Here is a 23,238-nt window from a genome sequence, read left to right on the forward strand (position 1 = left end):
AGCTGTGGTGTAGGTCGCAGACATGGCTCGGATCCCGCATTGCTGTGGCTCTGCTGTAGGCTGGCAGCTACATCTCCGTTTAGACCCCTAGCCTGGGAACCTCCATATGCCATGGGAGCAGCCCTAGAAAGGGCAAAAAGGCAAAAAAAAAAAAAAAATGACTGATGCGTTTATGGTTTTCCCATTATATTATTCTTTCTTCTGTCATATATTTGTAAAACATTTTATAGTTAAAGGTTTAAAACTGTAATTTTGTATTTGTAAATTCCGGCTGGGTAGGTAATAACTCTTTTGTTCAAGGACTACTATACTTAAGTAAGAACTGAACTTTTCACAAGAGAATGTATTTATTAGAGTATTATAGAATTTTTTCTTTTATGTATATAATTCACTAAATGATGTGAAAAAATAATTTATTTGCTTTCTGACTCATCTAATATTTGAAATAGCAATGATGAAATTTGTTTAAAGTTGATTTGGCATGAGCATTATTATCACAATATTTGCCATGTTAGAAACTAATTATTACTGAATACTTAGAAAGTAAATTCAAATATGAACTTAGTAGTGACTATTGTATAACCAAAATCTTACACAATTAATGACTGTGTTACTACCAGTGGTCAAAACATTTAAACTACAATTATACAGGAGTTCCCATTGTGGCTCAGTGGGTTACAAACCTGACTAGTATCCATGAGGATGCAGGTTCAAGACCTGGTCTCACACAGTGGGTTAAGGATCTCGCTTTGCAGTGAGCCATTGTATACATCGCAGACACAGCTTGGATCCTACATTGCTGTGGCTGCGACATAGGCCTGCAGCTGCAGCTCTGATTCAACCCCTAGCCTGGGAATTTCCATATGCCCCAGATGCAGCCTTACAAGACTAACTAACTAAATAAATAAATAAATAAACTTCAATTATTATTGCTCCATATTGCTTATGTTGAATAACCAGCTTGTTAAGAGTTTGGGGCTCGGATAAAATAATCAATAACTAACTGTATTTTTTCCCTCATGACATTAAGAATGCTTTGTTATATTATTTTCCTCTATCTCTGGTGATATCTCAATCAGCTCCCATAGCTTTTTTGAGACAATTTGAGTTAGAACTAACTTAATATTGGCATTTTAAAGTACAGCTTAAACTAAGAAAAGAAAAGACTAAGGCCAAATTATGAAAATCAGGAATAGAGAGTAGATATCACTTTTATCATAGGTGAATACATATTATAAAATAATATTGTAAATTTATGCCAAAAATTTGGTGAATATAGATGAACTGGATAAATTTCTAGAAAGACACAAATTTTCATAACTGATGTCGAAATGAAAAAGAAAATCTTAGTAGGCCTAAAACGAGTGGAGAAAATTAAGCTGAAATTAAAAATCTCCCCACCAAGAAAATATAATGCCCACATGGCTTCATTGGGAAATTCTATCAACTATTTATAGACCACATAATATCAAGTCTTCAAAACCTCTTTTAAAAAGTAGAGGAGAAAATACCAACTTGTCCCTTCTATCTTAATACCAAAAGTCAAATAAAAACCTCAGAAAAATGGATTAATATTGCTCACAACATGGGTACAATAATTCCTTAATAAAATATTAACAAGTCAATCTCAGAAACACAATATAAAGCTAACACATAATGACTAAATAGCATTTATCCTAGGGATTCAAGTTAGTTTAACATCCAGTAATAATCAATGTGATATATCAGATTAACAGAAAACAAACAAAAAAAAATATAGCCATCTCAATAGACTCACAATTAGCATTTGACAAAATCTTACACATTCATGATTTGAAAAAAATCTCAACAAATAATGAATAGAAATCAACATCTTCAGCCTGACATATTCTGTCTAAAGAAACCCATGTCTAATATCATACTCAATAGTGGGAGACTAAATATTTTCTCTCTAATATTGAACACGGCAAGAATGTCTGCTCTTACCACATATTCACCATTGCACTTAAGGGTTTATCCAGTGCAATGAAATAAAAATAAATATTTTATAAGTATTTGGATTTGAAAGAAAAGTATTTTTATTTAAAAATGATAAGACCCTGTGAGTAGGAAATCCTAAAGAATTCCTAAAGAAATGGATATAAAAGAGTACATCAAAGCCATGAGATAAGAGAGCAATTTTTTTTTTTTAGGGCTGCACCTGCGGCATATGGAGGTTCCCAGGCTAGGGGTCTAATCGGAGCTGTAGCCACTGGCCTACACCACAGCCACAGCAATGCTGGATCCTTAACCCACTGAGCAAGGCCAGGGATCAAACCCACAACCTCATTGTTCCTAGTCAGATTCGTTAACCACTGAGCCACAATGGGAACTCCAAGAGAGCAATATTAAATATGACAATTATGTACCTAACATGCTAGTTAAGAACAACCTGAAAATAAACTTGAGAAAAAATTCAATTCACAATATAATCAAAGATAATAAAATTTTAGGAATAAACTTAAAATAAATGTAGGATTATAAACAAATTAACAAATAATTGTTCAGAGAAATAAAATGGATTGCTGCTGGAAGGGACTGCTGGTGGAAATTAAAAATTGCAAAGTCACTTTGAGACATAGGTTGGGACTTTCTTTAAATATTAAACATGAACTTATAAGCCAACAATTCGGCTCCTAGGTATCTACCCAAGAGAATAAAATGAAAGTCCACAATAAGTTTGTATGCATATGTACATGGTTCTGGCAAGAGAGTGGGAATTTTTTTTTCCCCTAGGAGTACCCCACCTGTCCCCAGTCCCCCTGCTGTGTCATTGCTGCAGTCCATGAGGGTGGAGGGCTTAGTACTTTCATCTTCCACCAAGCCCTAAAGGGAAAACAGCTGCCACCTGATAACCCCTGCTCTTCAGCCTTCTTCCCTACTTGTTGATCCTGGTTACATAAGGCCGTAGTAACAACTTTTGGGATCCAATATGTGGCATCTGTCTGGACAAGGTGTGGGTCAAGCCAGAGGCCAAGCAGATCTTCCTGAACACCAAGTGCAAATAGGCCCATGGTGTGGGCTGCTGGTGCCAGTACCAGAATTGCTGACTGCACTCCTCTCTGTACTTCATTAAGCCTGTGCCCAGTACCAGGTCCATTCCAGCTGTTCCATACCCCACATATTCTGGGTGAACACAGAGGCTGGAAGGAAAATTCACCAGAAGCTCAAGGCTCAGATCAGTTTGATCAGATGCCAGTTCTTCACATGGAAGAATGGTCACTGTCCCTGCATGTCTGACTGCATTTACCTGCAACAGCTCTGGCTAAGGCATGGGGCTCTGGTCCTGCCTGGCCCATGAGTTTGCAGCAGCTCTTTTGGAGCAACATGGCCCAACCATGTTCTTAGGGGGCACCATGTGGAAGGACCAACGTATTCTTCATGGACTGTGCCCTGGTCATGGCCTCTGGGGCTCAGAATTCCTATTGGATCCAAACAATTCTTACCATGGCCTTCTGTAACAAGGTTCAACAAGTAGGGGAGAAGGCTGAAAAACAGAGGATATAGACGGCAGATGTCTTCCCTTTAGGGCTTGGTGGAAGACAAAAGTACCAATCCCTCCACCTCCATGGACTGCAGCAGTGACACAGCTGGAGACCATAGGGAAAGGTGGAGTGCTTCCAGGAAACAAAGAGTTCTCACTGTCTTGCCAGAACCTTGCTATTGGTTTCTAACCTTACTATTTTGTAGAAGGATACTGAAGGAAAACCCATAAAATGAACCCAAGCCATCAAAAAGGGGGGGGGGCAGGCATTTCTCCCTGAATTGGTACCTTCTTAGCTGAATCATCTGAAATTTCATTTATTCATGTCTGCTGCTTGATGCTGGTGGTTTGCCAGAGGCCTACCTGGAGATGTAGACAAGAATACACATCTAATGTCTTTGTGTAGACTGAGCTTTCTCATATCAAGGTGGCATGAGTTCAAGGGAAAGTATTTCAAGAATGAGAGAAATTCAGACAGAAACTATTCCTTTTATGACCCTATTGTAGGAAAACTTCTATATGTTAGGGCAATTACCAACCCCTTTCCAAATTCAATGGAGATAGACCTCATTTCTTCTTGAAAGTAATGTCAGCCTCATTGTCAAAAGAACGAAAAGGATGGGACAGATAAAAAGGTATGGCCATCTTTGTAACTTAGAATCAGAAATCTCTTTTAGAAGTGGCTTTGCTAGTTAGTTATTAGCATTGTAACCTTTGATAAATCCTAAGAAAAACTAAATTTTAAATCTAACAATTGATATAAACTTATGGTTCTCATGCCATCCTCTTTGGGGTTAAGGAATTTCACAGGGGCAAAGAGAAGTCATTGGCTTTATCCATAGTTTGTATTATGTCTTTGGGAACCCACATAAGAATTCATTTGACAAAGGGTCCTGATGCTCTACAAAGTTTGAAAAATACAGACCTATAAATTCCTATTTATTTATATATGAGAAAAGTTTGGCATAATCTTGCCCTATGATTTGTGTCAAAGCCAAGACTAGAATCCAAGTCTCCTTACTATGCTTTTCACAAGCCTATGATGCATATCCATTAACTCAGTATGAAAATACACTGCCTAAGATCTGCCATGTAATTGATGGTCACTTATATTCTATGAGTCACACTTTTCACTGCAATCTATCCACCATGCTATGAGGAAGCTTAGTTTGTATTCAAAAGTCAAGGTAGTGTTTGTGTTTGTTTTAATAGTAGATATTCATTAAATACTGGCCATAGACACTGAGATAGGATGTTTCCAAGACCAAATGAGAAGTGTAATTGAAAATGTTTTAAAAACAATAAAGTACTAACAAGCGCAATATTCCTATGAAAATACATTGGTATTATTAGGCCTCTATTTAAAAATGACACCTGCTTTAGAATAACTACAGGAGTTAAAAATTTAATTTTATGATGATGTACATAATTGCAACTACCATAACTTCCAGGATGAAATCTTAGCTTTTTATGCCCAAAAACCTGAATTATAATGCCAAATGAGCAAAATACAGAGAATAAATAACAGAGGTTCTCTGTGCCTTTTCTCTTTAAATCATTTCACTTTTAAATTACAAGTTAAGATAAACCATATCTAAGAATAGCTCTGTTCAGTTACCATAGTATGATCTGTAGCTAGACTGAGCAATCCATAAAGATAATTTAAATTATTCATATAAACTATGCTAAAGTCAATGTTACTTTCTGTGCTATTGGTGACAAAAACTGATCTCCAAAGAAAAGAAGTCTTTAAAAATACTATCAATTTTTTCCTAATGAAAATAGGAGAGAAAATCACTTATTTTAAGTATCTGCAAAAACATAAAGCCTTAGACATTCTGAGTTCCTTGAGAGCAGAAACAACATCATATTCATCTTTATTTATCCAGTTTAACACAGTGCCTAGTACATACTAGCAAACTGAATAAATATACTTTCAAAAACAGACTGAACTGAAAAGCAAAGGTTTATTAGATACAGCCAATATAAAAGAAAACCTCTGTGGAATATAACCCACTGATACCATGAGAGTCAGCATATTTTGCTTGAATTCAGCCATGGTCAGCAAGAGCATGGTTAACATCAGATGCCATTTTACTTCATGTTCAACTATCTATAATTAATTTTTTGAGTGATTTTCTTTAATATAATAACAGAAAATAAAATTGATATTTCGAAGGCATGTAAAACCCATTATTGATTTTTGATAAATTTAATAAAAAAGACGTGATTTTATACAAGTGGCTAATAGATCAATAAATAATTAAATTTCTGAAACAAGCACTTGCAAAAACATAATGAACCATTAATAGTCTGATATATACTACTTTATTAATTGAATTAATAAATCATAGAAGCAATGAGAATAGAAAGCACAAGATACAAAGCTGTGTTTTATCCTCTACTCTCTTCCCTTCTCCTAAATCTCTCATTAAATTAGTGGAACAAAATTTTTTTCTGGCTTCTAAATACTTCTCTTTTCACTTCTACCCATGAGCAACTTGTTTGTTCTCCTGTGTTTCTATTGCTCTTTTGCCTAACCCTTAAATGGCTTAGTTTCATGTCACGGAACCACTTCTCATGTCTTAAACTCGCGTACTCATTACAACCTATATGTTGATTAATCTCAAATTTATTCATCAAACCTAAATCCCTCACCTGACTTCTGACTTCTTCCGTATACACATTGATTATATGACTACTCATATGAGCAGTAAGAATATAAAATTTAATCTTTTCAAAACTAAACTTACAATCTTTGCCCACTGCCACTCTTTTTTGATGTTTTTTACCTCAGTTTATGGTAGCACCAGCCCATAGAAAGCTGACCACTAATAGTGACTCCTCATTCATTTCCATATCCAATCAACATTAAATCCTATAATTTTCATCTCTTAACTTTCCCTCAAATGACTCCATTTCTTTCTTATCATCCTGACCATTACTGAGTCATCAAAGTTTCTGTCTTAGATTACTCCATATAATATCTTTCTCTTTTTCTACTATTCTCCAACTCCACTTTATTCCAATCCATTCACCATTCTGTACCCAGTATAAATATTAAACAATACCAGTCAAATCAAGTTCTACCTTTGATTTTATATTTTCAATATTTACCTATTTACTTCACAATGAAATCAACACTATAACTTGCTGGGGGGAAAAATAACAAGCTTCATACTTTTTGCTTTTTTTGCTTTTTATGGCCGCACCCGCAGCATATGGAGGTTCCCAGGCTAGGGGTCTAATCAGAGATACAGCTGCCGGCCTAAACCAGAGCCACAGCAATGCAGGATCTGAGCTGCATCTGCAGCCTACGCCACAGCTCACCACAACACCAGATCCTTAACCCACTGAGCGAGGCCAGAGATCAAACCCACAACCTTAACGGTTCCTGTCAGATTTGTTTATGCTGCACCATGACAGGAACTCCGATCTTAATATTTCTAATTTGGATTGATTTTTATTAGTAATAGAGGATTACCAGGAAGAGTATAAGTAAGGAGAGAGAGCCAGAGACAGAGGGAATGAAAGAGACAGAGGAGCTTTATCTTTTACTCATTCTATATTTTTTTCTATATTGAATTACTTCATGTTTTTTTGAATATTGCATACTTTCTCTAACTTCCAGAGCTTGGCTTATGCTATTTCCATCATCTAGAATACATTTCTACTCTCCTTTTACTGCTTGCTTTCTAATCTTCTACTTTTTAGTTTAAATGCTGTATTCTTGTGAAGGATTACCCTTGCATCTGTATGTGTGTTTTCATAATACCTGCTTATTGGTTTATTGTTCATGTTAACATTATAACATAGTATTCTTATTGACTGTTAATCAAGTTTGATGCTTCTTAGACTGTAAGCCCACGTGAGGAAGATTTGTTTTGTTTATAAATCTTATTCCATGAACATAACAAACACTGTCTACTAGATGGCAAGGAGCAAATAAATGAAGGAGTAGCAAAATGCTGCTGTTACATTTATATTCATGATAAACATAAATTCCTTGAAAATTTAACAAAATCTATGATATAATAATGCTCACTTAAGATGTAATACATAATACATTTCAAATATCTGTAAAGCTACTCATAATGTATTCATCAATATATACATATCCATATGTTCCAAAAAGTATGATAAACCATAGGCATCAAATATGTATAAGATAAAGTCCCTGATACTAATAATCTCACACTTGAGATGATCCCTTTGCAAGTACATGAAAAACAGTATAGTTCATGATGTCATTATATATTTTCAATGTAAAAAGGTGTCATTTTTGAATTCCTGTTTTGATATGTAATGTTAAAAGAAATTTTCTGTGTATATCTAAAGAATGCTTTTATCCAAATTTCAACCTTTAGGTGAAAAGTTCATCATGCAGTTTTAATTTCCTTAAAAAAACATATACTAATGAAGAAAAAAAAAAGGACTGACATTGTTGTTGTGTTTGTGATTTTTATAGAGTGCTGTTACTGTTTTATACTACTCCAACATAGTTTGATTATTGGGGTGTAATCGTAAGCAGTTAAAAGTTTAAAATAAAATATAAATTATCACAACAAGTTTGGATTCTATTCTATTGACACATCATGCAATAGAAAATGACATCATTTCTAAAACTAAGTTGATGACTATAGCGGTGTTAATGATTATTATTTCCATGAATACTTTGCACTGAAGGCTTTATGAAATGGTTGAATATGTAAAAGTGATTCTTTCTTCAAAGTATGCCTTACTCTTCTGTATTATAAATATTACAGAAATGTTGCTGAATTAGTATAAGTCAGTTACCTGTTTTTGATAACACAAAACTCATAAATATGTGAGTTTTATATATTTACCTAGGGAAAATAAAGGAAATTATTAAATGGTAGGTAATGGTAGTTTAGGTAGATACCTAGACTCATATATGTAAAGTGAAGTATTAATGAAGGGTAAGAGAAAGGCAATTATTTGAGAAATGAGAGGAAAAAAATAAAGACTTCAATCCATAATTAGAACCAATGGTATTATTTAGTCCTCAAAAGTCAATTATACTAAGTATATCACTTCATAGTAACATTATGCTGTTTTACTTTCCCAAATCCATGCTAATCTTTAAAACCCTAGAGAATTTAGCACATTGGTTCCAACATCAGTATCCATTAAATGATCTGGGTATCTTATTTAAAATGGAGATCTCTTGGCAATAATCCCAGAAATTCTCATTCAGTATGTCTTGAATGGGATCCAGGAATACTGTCTCAGGTGATTCTGATACAGGTGACAATCGAGAAGTTGAATAACAGTAGTAGAAAAGAATTTTCACTTGATCTGCATGTGCCTTAAGGTGCATTTTTGAAAAAGAAAAAAAAATAAAATAAAAGGCTGTCCAAATTAGAAAGAAATGTCTGCTGCTCAAACACTGCAGAGAATCCAGACTCATCCTTTTTTGATCCTGATGAGGTTACCTGAGGTTACCCAGGTGGAAATAACGCAACTTATTCATCTGGCTTATAGTAATTCAGGTCCTGAACATAACTTCCTTCCAGACCCAGTAGGTAGAGAAGGTTGGAGAAGTGATATATGCCTCTTTGGACATATGTTAAGCTGAGGACACATCATACAAACAGCAAGAATGAGGATGGGCTGAAAAATCCACCTGAAAAACTCTGCAGTTACTCAGTGAGGCATTTAAGGCTCCATTTGGTAAGACTTCTTTTCTTTTTTTAAAAATTGAGAGATAATTGACATATAATATGTTAATTTAAGTATGTAATATGATTTGATATTTGATATCTTGAAGTGGCTGCTAGAAGTGGAGGGGGAGTGGAGGATGCACAAAAAGGTGAACGTGATCAAAATGTACAGACTTCCAGTTACACAATAAATAAGTTCTAAGGATATAATGTACAGCATGGTGGCTATAACCAACAATACTATATTCCATATAAGAAAGTCTCTCAGAGAGTAGATGTCAGGCTTCCTTTTTTTTTTTTTTTTATTTTATTTTCCCACTGTACAGCAAGGGGGTCAGGTTACCCTTAGATGTATACATTGCAATTACAGTTTTTTCCCCCACCCTTTCTTCTGTTGCAACATGAGTATCTAGACATAGTTCTCAATGCTATTCAGCAGGATCTCCTTGTAAATCTATTCTAGGTTGTGTCTGATAAGCCCAAGCTCCCGATCCCTCCCACTCCCTCCCCCTCCCATCAGGCAACCACAGGTCTCTTCTCCAAGTCCATGATTTTCTTAGGCTTCCTTTCTGAGGGTACTTTCTCCACTCCCCTCTATACCTACTGGACACCAACTGTACTACCATCTTTGCAATATCTCAACTGGACATGAACTTTGATACTTTTCTGTTCTTCCTCAACCTAGAATATTCCCTTTTCCTCCCTTTCAATACCTTTTTCCGCTTAAACACTCAGCTCAAATGATAATTCCTGTGTCACATACTGTGTCTATGCCTTAAAAATAATTATTTTAACTATTTTCTCTCTCCAGCACTTTGTATTTTGGTTGTACATTTAATGAATTTAACCAGATTGTTGTCGTTGTCCTTCTCACAAAGTTCTCAGGCCTGGTGATCCAGTAATATAATCTCTAAACTTTCTTCACTTTTAGAATGACTTGTCTAGTTGCCAGAGCTACATATGGTCGATAACTTTCTAAAATGGTTCCCAATCCTCTCCACCCCCAATATACATGAGTTACCTCCAGGGAATTGTCTACCCTAAACTGTGGTCTGGATCTAATGCCTTGCTTCAGTTCAATGGAATGGGGCAAAACATGACACCACTGATGTCAGAAATGACATCTCATCACATTTTTAAGGGAGCAGTATTGTAATTGATCAAGACAAGCCCCATGGAGTTTTCTGAGTCCTCCAACTTCTCCCTCTTATTGTCTTTTTCCTCTATTCTAGCCAGGGCTGAACCACCAGCAGGAGCTGCAGATCCACCTTGTGGAGGCGGGCACACTGGCCAGCTTTCTCATACTCTGGGCAGTGACATCTACAGTGCTTTTTCACTTTCAGCTCACTGATCACCTTGTTGAGCAGGTTGTAGTCAATGTCCATGCTGTCCAGTTTCTTCTTAATGTCCTTGGTGCTAAAGAAGGTGTTGCCACCTCAGGAAACCATCAGGTAGGAAGCAACATAGTGTAGGTAGACCAAATCTTTCCATATACAGGGAAATTGTCAAAAAAGATACTGCATGATCAAATCATTAGGAACTCCTGTTGCAGCTTGAGACATACAGTAATCAACACTTTTTCGACATAGAAATCTAACCACAATACTGCCACACACATAATATTGCACATGTATTTCCCTGTTTTCATATTTTGAGTCTTGTATTTTGTTTCTAAAATGCAAATTCACTATCGGATTTTAATAGGTAGGCAGTCTAATGAGCTTAAAAATAGATAGATGCCAAGAGTAATAATAATTTCAATTCAATTATACATACATTGTAAATGTACATATTTTTTTTTGACTGTACCCACTGCACATGGCAGTTCCCAGGCCAGGGATCAAACCCAAGCCAGAGCTGCAAGCATATCCATAGCAGTGACAATGCTGGGTCCTTAACCCACTGAAATACCAGGGAATGCCAATGTATATATAATTTTTATATATTTTACTTTAATATATACACATGTGCAAATCTCATTTACTAATTTTACTATTAACTTACTTAAAATAAGTAAAATGAAGCATAGAGGTCTGAATATATGTCCCAAGAAAATTGTGTTTTGGAATATGAGTCAGCTTAGTTATCATTCACTGTGTGACAACCGAAATATCTCTTAGCCTCCATTTCCTCACTCCTAAAATATGCAAAATAATAAATTGAGTGAACATATATAAAGCCATTAGAATATTTTGGTTTATCAGTTTCTAATATTATTACTACTATTATTCTGGAAAAATAAAATACTTTATTCTCATATGACTCAAGACCCCCATTTCATGGCTAACTGTTTGATACACAGGCAGAAGAAACTCTTCAGAAAATTCTACCAAAAAGCCTATTTATTTTTGTTTAAATCCTTCATTAATGTCCACAGTCTGGTCAGTATAAACCTTTTGCAACTTTCCCCTACAGGTTATATAAGAGTATGCTTAAATCTGAAATCCCTGGAAGTCATTATAATTTGCATAGTTATGACTTAATAAAGTAATTTGGGGGGTTAATTTCTAACTACTCCTAAACTGTCCTTAAGAACACACTTAAGTCTTAGTTTTAACACATTACTAACAATGCTTTGCATGTAAATGATATTCTATACAAGTTTATAAAAATTAGATGAAGCTATGTTGAGCCCAATTATAGATAATAATCTTAGTTTGATTTTTCTATATATATGAAGATGACATCACTTGTATTATATTTAAGTAAAAAATTAAGCAAAGTAGCTAAAATACCAAATAACTTTAAAAATTAATTTTTCAACAATTTAATCCAGCTTATAATGATATATTTACATACAATATTTTCCCCAAATATAGCACTTGGTAAATGAATCATTGATTTTTGACCTATTCTACAATTAATGGAAACAATCTATTGCCATCTGAATAACTAACATGACCAAGAAAAGAATAATTATCTCTGGCATCTTCCATTCATTTTATAATTATACAAAAGTTCTAAGGCTGTAACAGTTATTTGTACTTATTTTTGCCTAATGAAATGTGTTAAAGTAACACCACAAAACCCCCAAAATTAAACACATTTGCCTGTTGAAAGTTTCTGATAATTTGAATGAAGTGGATTTTTGAAGACTTCCATTTTTTTTTAATTCTCAAGATTAGTATCATAAAAACAGCAAAGCAGCAATGCATAAAAGAATTATTAGGGGTCTAATAAAATTATTTGGAACTCCAACTATAGCTACAATGATTAATGACTGCTTTTTAATTAATTGGAGGTTGTTTAATTATTGTACCATTTCATATTATCTGATAGTTTTTATAGAAGGGTCAGGGCCAAAACATATGCTCCTTCAATCTGCCATCAGGTACACTTACACAATTTTGTTCCACTTGGCAGGGCAAGTATGGGCTATTTATTTCTCAGTCATTTACCATGACGATAGTTTCCTTCTCAGGCTGGCTACTAGCTTGATCATTGAAAACAGTCTTACACATTAAAATATGAATAAAGTTTACTTTTAAAAACTTTGACTCTAAACTCTACACAGTAGTCTTTGAATAGATACTGGAATGGACAATGGGTAGATATTTTAGAAATATTAGCTCTTAAATTGTGCATATGTGTGGATTGTGAGTCTAAGTCCCAATTCTGTGTATGTCCCACTTAGGGTCAACATATGAGAACCCACACCATTGGGTTTCCTAATCTGTGTTTAGGCAAAATCTATATCCACCAGGTCAAAATGGAGCCGACATATGCCCTAACTATATTGATAAATAACAAAGTAGGGCTTTCTAAGTTTGAAAATCTAAGCTTTTAATGTACCTTTCTAACCTGACAAGGATGTGTGAATTTCCTCAGGGTCAAGTGGACTCATCAGAAAGCTGGAATTGGAGTTCCCCTCGTGGCGCAGTGGTTAACGAATCTGACAAGGAACCATGAGGTTGCGGGTTCGATCCCTGGCCTTGCTCAGTGGGTTAAGGATACGGCATTGCCGTGAGCTGTGGTGTAGGTCGCAGACTTGGCTTGGATCCTGCGTTGCTGTGGCTCTGGTGTAGACAGGTGGCTACAGCTCCGATTCGACCCCTAGCCTGGGAACTTCTGTATGCCACAGGAATGGCCCTAGAAAAGACAAAAAAGAAAGAAAGAAAGAAAGAAAGAAAGCAAGCAAGCAAGCAAGCAAGCAAGCTGGAATTGAGAAATTCTGCAGTTAACTCACCCAAGGAACCCATCTTCTGTTTGGGCGGGATCTGGAATTAAGAAGCTGTAAGGTTGGAGTTCTTATCGTGGCTCAGTGGAAACGAATCTGACTAGCATCCATGAGGATGCAGGTTTGATCCCTGGCCTCCCTCAGTGGGTTAAGAATCCGGTGTTGCGTTGAGCTGTGGTGTAGGTCACAGACATGGCTCGGATGCATCTGGCATTGCTGTGGCTGTGGTGTAGGCCAGTGGATACAGCTCCAGTTCGAACCCTAGCCTGGGAACCTCCATATGCAGCAGATGTGGCCCTAAAAAGACAAAAAAAAAAAAAAGAGAAGAAGCTGTAAGGTCTACCACTTGGTGCCCATATCAAGTTCATGGGCAGCTGGGATGCTGCAGAACCCCCCATTACCAAATAACTTAGAAATCACGTGAAGAGAGACAGTAATTTGGAAGTCTATTTAGCCAGTCCATTTTAATCCTAGAAGCAGTGGCAACTATGACAACACTCTGTGAGGGCAGATAAGAGAGAATGATGCATTTTTATTTCTTTCTCTCTTTTCCAGCCCAACAAACTGTAGGATCTATATCCCCACAACCAAGGACTCAAAGTACCAACTTAAGGTGTTACTGAGTTCTGCAGTTATCTATTGCTCTGTAACAATGAACAACCCCAAAATACAGTTGCTTGAAATAATTGCAATTTCAATATTTCTCACAATTTTGTGCATCAGAATCTGGGCAGTATTTAACTGGGTATATATTCCATTTCTCATGGCAATGGTGGAGGTTACCTTGTGGTATTCAGCTATGAGGGGCCTAGCTAGAGTTTCCAAGACAGTTTTACTTATATATCCAACATGCTGACAAATACAGTTAGAAGGCTGCATTGAGCTGGGTGTGTAAACCTGACTACCAACATGTGATGCTCCTGTATGGCAGACTCAGAATAGTCAGTCTTCTTACATAACAGAGAATCATGCCAACAAACAAGACAGAAGCTGCATATTCTTTTATGCTAGATTTACCTTTAATAATCAGAATAACATAAAAGTAATGAAATCAGCTAAACACATCATTAAGGCCCAGGAATAGATATCTAATTACTCAGGTTAGGAAGCAGTTTGTTGAAGATTAACAAAACTGTTTTATATTTACACCCCACCAGGTTGAGACCTATCAAAAACCCCTAGACAGAAATATTCACAGTTAGCCCATCCTTGCATTGAAAGGTGACATTAGCTGCCAAAGTATCTGTACCAGGTGCACCAAATAAAATAAGAAAACAAAGCGAAAGATACTCAGAAGGGATTCCCTCAAATTGTTTGAGACCCTAAGCAGAGGGACTGGTACAATGCACTCTGTCACCAAACAACGATGTCGAGAGCCAAATGTCACCAGTCCCACTCTAATCTGTGACTAATATCTGCAATCGTCCAGACAAACATGTAAGACCTATAATCACTCTCGGTCTAGAGGATTCTCTTCTGGACCAAGCAGAAATCAACACAAGCAGTGATTCCTAACCATCTGATAGTTTCTCAGTGACTCCCTGAAGAATTGCCCTTAAAACGCCTGTATATTCCACAATAAGGTTCATAAAAGATAAACACACTCTAATGAAAGGAGAAAGAAAGAAAAGAAGTGACTTTTAAAATGTTGTCTTCAATTTCAGAAAATACTTTAGAGTAGGTGATTTTACGTGATGATCGTTTCCTCCTGCCTGGCCTAGGAAGCTCCCGATAATATAGGCAGCGATGCCGAGTGAAAAGAAGTTGGAACTCCAGTGGATCTGGGAGGTTACAGCCTGGAAAGGGATGAGGTCACCCAATGAAATGCACTGTTAGATATTCATGTAGTCCTGCAAACAGAGCTCATTGGCAGCTGTCACCATTTTTCTGGACTTATGCTAGGAGGAAAAGGAACAGGTTTCTGAGTTTCCCCGGGAGACCACTCAGCTGTCAGTCCAAAAATGAAAAACACCTCAGCAGGGACTCGTTTCAGAGTGTGAAATCCAAAGAACTGCAGTATAACATTGATTCCGTCCACGCCATACTTACTAACTTTACTCGCAATTATGGAGAAATTATACTGTGCGGTGCTTTCTCTGTCTAGTAATTCATTAGTGGCGATGGTTCCTTCAGTTCCATCTATTGTAAAGTAGCTGTCCCCATCACTCTTCCAATCTATGAAGTACCTGTATATAAAAAGAGTAGATGCAAATGTGCAATGATTACACATTAATCATAATGGCAGGCAGGCTAACTTGACACAGTTCCTTATTTTTCTCCCTGTAGCTATTACCCACCTTGCAATAAAGAAGAGTGTAAATGACAGCTTCTTTATTGCAAAGTCAGTATGCTCAAGGGGAAACTGGAAATAATGAAAGATTTAGTACTCCTGCTGTTCATATTATTTTAGGGTCTTGACACCTTGAAAGCTCAGCAGAGACTAAAATTCTAAAGCTGACCATGGGTTTCCTTAACCTGCTGAATATTAAAACTTTTTCAAGCAGTAAAATATTCCTTAATGGTGGCTATGGGAAGAGCTGGATGTGAGGAGGCATCTGGAAATAGCTACAAAGAGGCGAGAACAGAAGTAGAATCTTTGTTTCCATGGACAGAAAAAAATCGTATTATGGAAACTAAGAGGAATGTTTTTTTGAACTGACAATGCCATAACTGTATAGAAGTGTTTCCTCAAACACATATAAAACAGCCATGGTTTTTTTATTACTCTAAATATAAGGATACCATTTAAAAAATGACCTTGGCTAATGATTCCCCTTTTATCTTTTTTATTAGCTAAACGTCTTGATAGTAACAGATGTTGCCTTCTTTACCATGATGCAGCTAGAGTAAGAAATCCAAGAAAATGAATAAAAAAGATACTACATTTGATATATAATTTTACATATATCACTAATTATGTTACAGTGGACATATAGAGTAATATGCTTAAAATTATTTTTAAACATGTATTTTCAAATATCATATTAATAGACATTTTGAACTCTTACTGAGTTAGATATTATCCTAAATACTTATATATGTTAATTTAATAAAGTCCCACAACAGCCCTAAAGAATGAGTATTAGTGATCTCCCTATTTTACATATGAGGAAACTGCCAAAATTCACAAAGTTAGAAAGTTTTAGAGCTGATATTTGGACCAGGTCATCAATGATTTCCATATAATTATCATTAGATAGTGTTACCAATTTTAAATAGATTATTTTATGTGAAAGGGCTCTGCTAATCAAAAGGCTCAATGCATCATATATTGATCACCATTTTTCTGGCCAGAGAGTCAAGGTTACAAACAGTGGCTGAAAGCAGATGACATCATCATAGTCAGCCCACTTAATCTCCAGGCTATCGCGAAAAGCTAGTCAAGGTATATGTTTCAATATAACAAGTTATAATTTTGAAAAAACTGGTTATTTAAAACCAGGGCAGTGTGCAGATAACTTCAGTAAAATTTCGGAAAAACTAGAGCAAAGCTAGTTTGTCTTTACAGATGAGATTTATAACTTAACTTCGATATTTATTAGTAACTGTTAGGATCAGAGTATTAACCAAGTTTTAATCTACATTTGATGTTTCCATTGTTGATTTGTGAGAATGCATTGATGCCTTCTGTCTCATAAGAATGCTCTCAAAAATTATAAACAAAGTTAAGGTATATTTAAAAGTCAGGGAGTATAGGATATCATGAGTTTAATTCTCCCTATTTCATGATGTCCTTTTCTGAACAAAATCCCTTTTCAGCACCTTTATTCAACTTGGGCACATGCCAAATTAAGAAGAAAATTGTTACTGAATCTGCTTAGTGACTCTAGCATTTCTGGAAGAACTCTGTGTGGACTAACAATTGCAAGTGCTTACTCATACAATTTACTAAATATGTGTTGAGTGCCCAGCATGCACTAGGCATTGGAAGAGGGCTGAAGCACATAAAAATAGTAAAGTGCACTGCTTACCAACAAAGAGTCTAGTTGATAGAACACAGATAAACAGGTGATTTTGATGCCTGATAAAAGGACAGAAAAGACCCTACAGAACTAAAAAGACATGGTTCAAAACCTAGTGGTTCAAGAAAACCTTCCTGCATATGATGTTGGTCTGTTATTAGAAGGCTGTAAAAGGAATTATTCCCAAGAAGAGAGAGACAGACAAAGTGAGAAGAGGAAAGCTGTTTCTGGAAGCCGCAACAGTAGTGGCAAAACCTTGGGGTTTGTGTGGGGAATTATAAGTTGCTGGGAATTATGGAAAAAATATCAGACACAATAACATGAAAAAAAAAAAAGATAAGTGATTTAGGTCAAGAAGGGACTTGAAAATTATATTAAGAAGGTGGGACATGATCTTGTGGGTAATGACCACTTCAAAAGGTATAATCAGGGTATATGATAAGTTCAAAGCTAATCACTTTAAAGGCACAGAGTGTATGCCTTTGAAGGAGACGAGCCTGGAAGCCTTTCCTGTACACCAGAGTCTTGCCAAGAGACAAAAAGGAACATTGGGTCTGAAGAAAAATTTGATTCAATGGCTTGTGAGTAGTTGTAATAACTAGAGCCATTCAGGCTGAAGGAAAGGAGACACAAGAACATGCTAGTTGCCTTTAATTTAATAAGGACATTCCTGTGAAACAGGTATTATATTTCCCTGTTAGGTGTCAGGGAAGTATATCTCCATAGATAGGAGAATGGAATCTATAGAAATTATGATTTCATATGAACACAACAAAACTGCATACATTCATAATGGGTTTCCTCAGAAAATGGTTAAGTACCAGGAGAAATCAAATATTTGGTGCAGATGTGATAGAACAAACTTAAGTGTGAATGGAGAGTCTGAAGTTACCTTGCAATGCTGAGATTCTGTCACTATTTTCTATATAGAATGAAATCTGTTTCTCTGTTTCTTCTACTTTACATGGCATGTAATACTTTCTTTCTTTCTTTTTGTTTTTCAGCAGAACCTGTGGCATATGGGAATTCCCAGGCTAAGGCTCAAATCAGAGCTGCAGCTGCTGGCCTCTGTCACAGCCACAGACAGTATCTAGGGATCCGAGCCTCATTTGCGACCTACACCACAGCTCAAGGCAATGCCAGATCCTTAACTTGTGGATACTAGTCAGGTTCATAAACTGCTGAGCCACAATGGGAACTGCCTGGAATGTAATACTTTCTAAGTACTGTTTCCTATTAGTCCTCTGTTCCGACCGTAACATACATACACTACTTCTGTCATTGCAAGAAAGTCTCACTTCTCAAAAATAGGCTTAATTTTTCTGTAAGCTTTTTTTAATAATAATTTTATTGACATACTATACAATTTCCCAATTTAAACTGAACAATTCAATCATTTTCACGTATTCAAGTTATGCAGTATGTGGTAGGCTTTAAGACAGATTTTAAACTTATTAGTTCAGATGTTTTTCATTTAATTCATTAACTGGGATAAACTCCAACTATCTGGAAATTTTGCTTCTATAGGGTAATAATTGTGATGGTGTAATGTTCCTAGATTTCTTCTCTGATAACCTCTTTTGCATTAAGTAAATGTTTTCTAGTGGGATGTTAATTCTTTTAATAACTTTATACTACATTTTTGAGTTATTTTCTTATTATCTGCTCTCAGTTGTGCCATATATATCTTAACTTAGATTCAAATTCATGCTAACTTTGGAGTTCCCATTGTGGCTCAGTGGTTAAGAAACCCAACAAGTATCCATGAGAATGCGGGTTTGATCCCTGGCCCAGCTCAGTGGGTTAAGGATCTGGCATTGCCATGAGCAGCTGTGGTTAGGTTGTAGATGCAGATTGGATCCCATGTTACTGTGGCTGTGGTGTAAGCCAGCAGCTACATCTCTGATTCGACCCCTAGCCTGGGTACCTCCATATGCCACCAGTGCGGCTCTAAAAAGACAAAAGACCAAAAAAAAAAAAAAAAACCCTAAAAATTCATACTAATTTAATTATAATAAAATATAGAAGTATTACTCCTATGTAGCTATGTTATTATATATATATGCTCATATATATATGTATATTTGGCATATATGGTTATCTGTATTACATTGATATAGTAAAAAATCCACAAAGTTGTGACATTTTTGTAGCCTTCAGCTTTAATATTCGCAAACTGCAAAGCCTCCACAAACTCCTGAAGTACAAATCATGGGCCCAATAGCCAGGGTGTATTTCTCACAATAGTGCTTTTATTTGGTTTCCATTCACTACTTTCCAGCATCTAGTTTTCATCTCCATCACCTTGTGATATTTGGTACTCCCTTTCTCAGGATGTTATCCTCTCAGAAAGCTTTCTTCCTTCTTATTTGAATATTTTCTTTTCAGCAAAACAGCTTCAGCATCTTTTCATACTGGTCATACTCTTAACACCAGGTCCTGGCATTTTGCTAAGGCCCCACCTTTGTGTGACCAGCTTATCCCTGAACCTGACTGGATGATAAACATGAGATACCTACCATTTTCTTGTGATATGTTTCCACTACAGCAATTAGGAGACTTGATAAGAAATGGCCATCGATGAACAGACAATGAAACACTCTTACATTTCCTGGATATTTGCAGAGAAGACATGACCTAGTTCTACAATGTCTAGAGCGCTTTGAGGAGAAACACCATCCCTGAGTGAGCCGTCCCTTGTGCATTTTGGGTTTGCTACAGTCCACATCCACTCTAAGCGTAGATTACTATCTTAATTGCAACGAATTACAACTGTATAGTATGAACTGTCTAATTTGGCCCAACTCACCAGTTTAAATGAGCAAAACTGTTAGATACAGATTGTGTTTGAGTCATCTTATACTTACTTGGTGAGTAGATGAGATTCAAATTTTTAAAAAGATGCTTATGATCTACATATAATACAAATCTATAGTTCATAGAAAGATGCACAGTGACTGTTGCTAAGAAACCTGTTTTAACAACTGAATGGAAATCAGAAATTAATGCATTAAGTTGTGCAGACCACTTGACAGAGAACAATTTTATTACTTTTCTGTAAATGAGTTTTCAGAAATGCCTTAAAAAGTTATTTTCTGGAGTTCCCGTAGTGGCGCAGTGGTTAATGAATTCTACTAGGAACCATGAGGTTGAGGGTTCGGTCCCCGCCCTTGCTCAGTGGGTTAACCATCCGGCGTTGCCATGAGCTGTGGTGTAGGTTGCAGACGCGGCTCGGATCCCGCGTTGCCGTGGCTCTGGCGTAGGCTAGTGGCTATGGCTCCGATTCGACCCCTAGCCTGGGAACCTCCATATGCCTTGGGAGCGGCCCAAGAAATAGCAAAAAAAAAAAAAAAAAAAAGTTATTTTCTCTCCATTAGGTAAGAATTCGCCTTAAAATTGTTTCTTTTAATTTGTCTAACTTCCCTCACAGCTAATAGAAAAGCTAACTTCCACCCTGTCCCAATTCTCAAATACATTTTTGTAAAAAAAAAACACTTGGTGATACAGTTACATTAAAAGTATTACATCTCATTCTTAAGCAATAAAAGTGTAGGAGTGATGACTCAGATCAAGGTAGGAAATATTATTTTGTTAAGGTACTAGTAAGAGACAAAGGATCTTCACTCTTCTATTATTCACTAATGTTTGTTTTTTAAATATTTTTGTCTGGTGACATAACTAAATGACAGCAAATTCAGTCAAATCTATTTTCATAAACATTTTACTGAGAACTTAAGCCACACACAACACTCAGATTGAAATTGCTTCATCAACATCACAATTAAATTGTTTCCTTAGAAATCCCAATACATTTCCCTCAAACTTTGTTAAATAGTAGTTGCCAACTTCCTACCAGTTCCTGTAGCATTTTTTTTTTCTTTCAAATCCTCCTCATTCTTATTTTCCTCATAGCACAATTAAGTTTTATTTCAGTTTAGACAGCTTCCTTTGTTTGTTTAAAATGTTGAATGAGAAATGAAACACTTAAAATTATTAAATTAATAAAGGCACAACACTTCTGTCCTTAAATTCCATTCAGAGGCATATGAGTACAATAGGACTCTAAAGAAAAAGAAACATACCATCATCGACATACTAAAATCAAAGTTGTTAGATTTTTATTTTCTTCCATGTTGCTTAAGCCTTCTCCATTCTGGGGTCTACAGTCACTTTTTTATTTAGTTTTTATTTTATTTATTTATCTATTTATTTATTTACGTCTTTTTGCCTTTTCTAGGGCCGCTCCCGCGGCATATGGAGGGTCCCAGGCTAGGGGTCCAATCAGAGCTGCAGCCGCCGGCATAGGCCAGAGCCACAGCAACGCGGGATCCGAGCCACGTCTGCAACCTAAACCACAGCTCATGGCAATGCAGGATCCTTAACCCACTGAGTAAGGCTAGGGACCGAACCCGCAACCTCATGGTTTCTAGTCAGATTCGTTAACCACTGCGCCATGACGGGAACTCCTACAGTCATTTTTTTTTAAAAAATAACTGTATGTGGTCTTCTTACTGTGTATGGTCTTATGTATCTGAACATCAACTCTTGCCTGCCCCCAAAGCTTTACATCTAGCCTCTGACTTATCTTCAGAGACCTCAAAGCAGCTTCCTCTAATGGAAAGAAAATAAAGTTTAGGCAAACACTGATTAAATATGGGTTCTGTATTTAGTAGTTTAGATAACAATCATGTGGTGACAGTGTTCTCAGTATTATAATATGGACAGTAAAACCTGGCTAAATAAGAATGTGATCATACCTTTCCTTTGCTCATGTTCTTCTCATAAAGCCTTGCCAAATCCCTCTAGGAAGCATTCATTGCTCCCTTATTACAAAATTCTAGATCTTCTTTTATCTTATTTATCTATTTTAATAGGTGTTAATAGTCTCTCTCAAATGAGAAGAGCAAAACAATTGTTGATTTTGTTGATTATACAGAAAGTTTCTTCAGAGTAGGATTGAATCTATTCTATTCATAATATCTTCTACCTGCATGTGGGAGTTGAATTATAAATTTTATAAGGACAACCAACTGTTTCTATCACTAATAACTTGATCACATTTCAAGCATGGAATTATTTATATTATATCTTTGAGTATCCAGACATATTTATTCTACAGTCTTTTCTTATAGCTTTATTACAACTATTCCCTTGAATTGAATCTAATGCCTGTTGTCCCAAATCAAGTTGGATTTATTTATTCTCACTGATGGCCTTGGCCAAATGTCTCTGAAGAAAGAAGTCATTTTAAATAGAGTTATTGACCATTTGATACCCAACTATAGATGCCATCTTTAAAAGAAAGCTTTTCTTTCCTTTTTCCCTTATAACTAATCTTTCATTTCCTTCTTGTGATTTGTCTAATCTTTAGCTCATTTCTTTCTGAAAAATAACATTCTCTTAACTCATTAAATAATCTGGGGCATTTTATGAACTGGATCCTAATATTACAATGTTTACCATTGTGAAAGTTTCTATATCTGCTTATGATATATTTTTAAAAACTAATTTTTAAAAAATCAAAACAGTATTTAAAAATTTCAAGTAACTGTGATAAAAGAGCTATTCTCTAAAAGCATGTAAATAAATTATAAAAAAGAAAGGAAAGAGAAGTGGAATTTGCACTTATACAGGGCAATCTCTCAGCACTTTGAAAGAAAGCAAAGAAACTTCCCACTGTGATATATGGAATGACTGGCCAACCAAGACCTGCTGTATATTCTGTGATAACCTAAGTGGGAAAAGATTCTGAAAAGGAATGGATGTGTGTACATGTATAACTGATTCACTTTGTTATACAGCAGAAAGTATCAGAACATTGTAAACCAACTATACGTCTATAAAACTTTAAAAAATGAAAAAGAAAAGAAATTGAACTTCTGGCAGGCAAAATGTAAACCCTCAAAATTTATG

The 23,238-nt window shown here is 35.9% G+C and overlaps 1 protein-coding gene across 5 annotated transcripts in view; it reads right to left on the reverse strand.

Annotated features, from left to right (window-relative positions):
- The window catches only part of CDH12 (cadherin 12), a 989,731-nt gene that overhangs the window by 14,242 nt on the left and 952,251 nt on the right, over positions 1-23,238 (reverse strand). For all 5 annotated transcript variants that reach the window (XM_021077038.1, XM_021077037.1, XM_021077036.1 and 2 more), the window contains one exon: positions 15,413-15,549. In XM_021077038.1, the coding sequence (XP_020932697.1) occupies positions 15,413-15,549 (137 nt within the window). The remainder of the gene's footprint in view (positions 1-15,412; positions 15,550-23,238) is intronic.

The sequence above is a fragment of the Sus scrofa genome, chromosome 16 (genome assembly GCF_000003025.6).
Source record: "Sus scrofa isolate TJ Tabasco breed Duroc chromosome 16, Sscrofa11.1, whole genome shotgun sequence".
NCBI lineage: Eukaryota > Metazoa > Chordata > Mammalia > Artiodactyla > Suidae > Sus > Sus scrofa.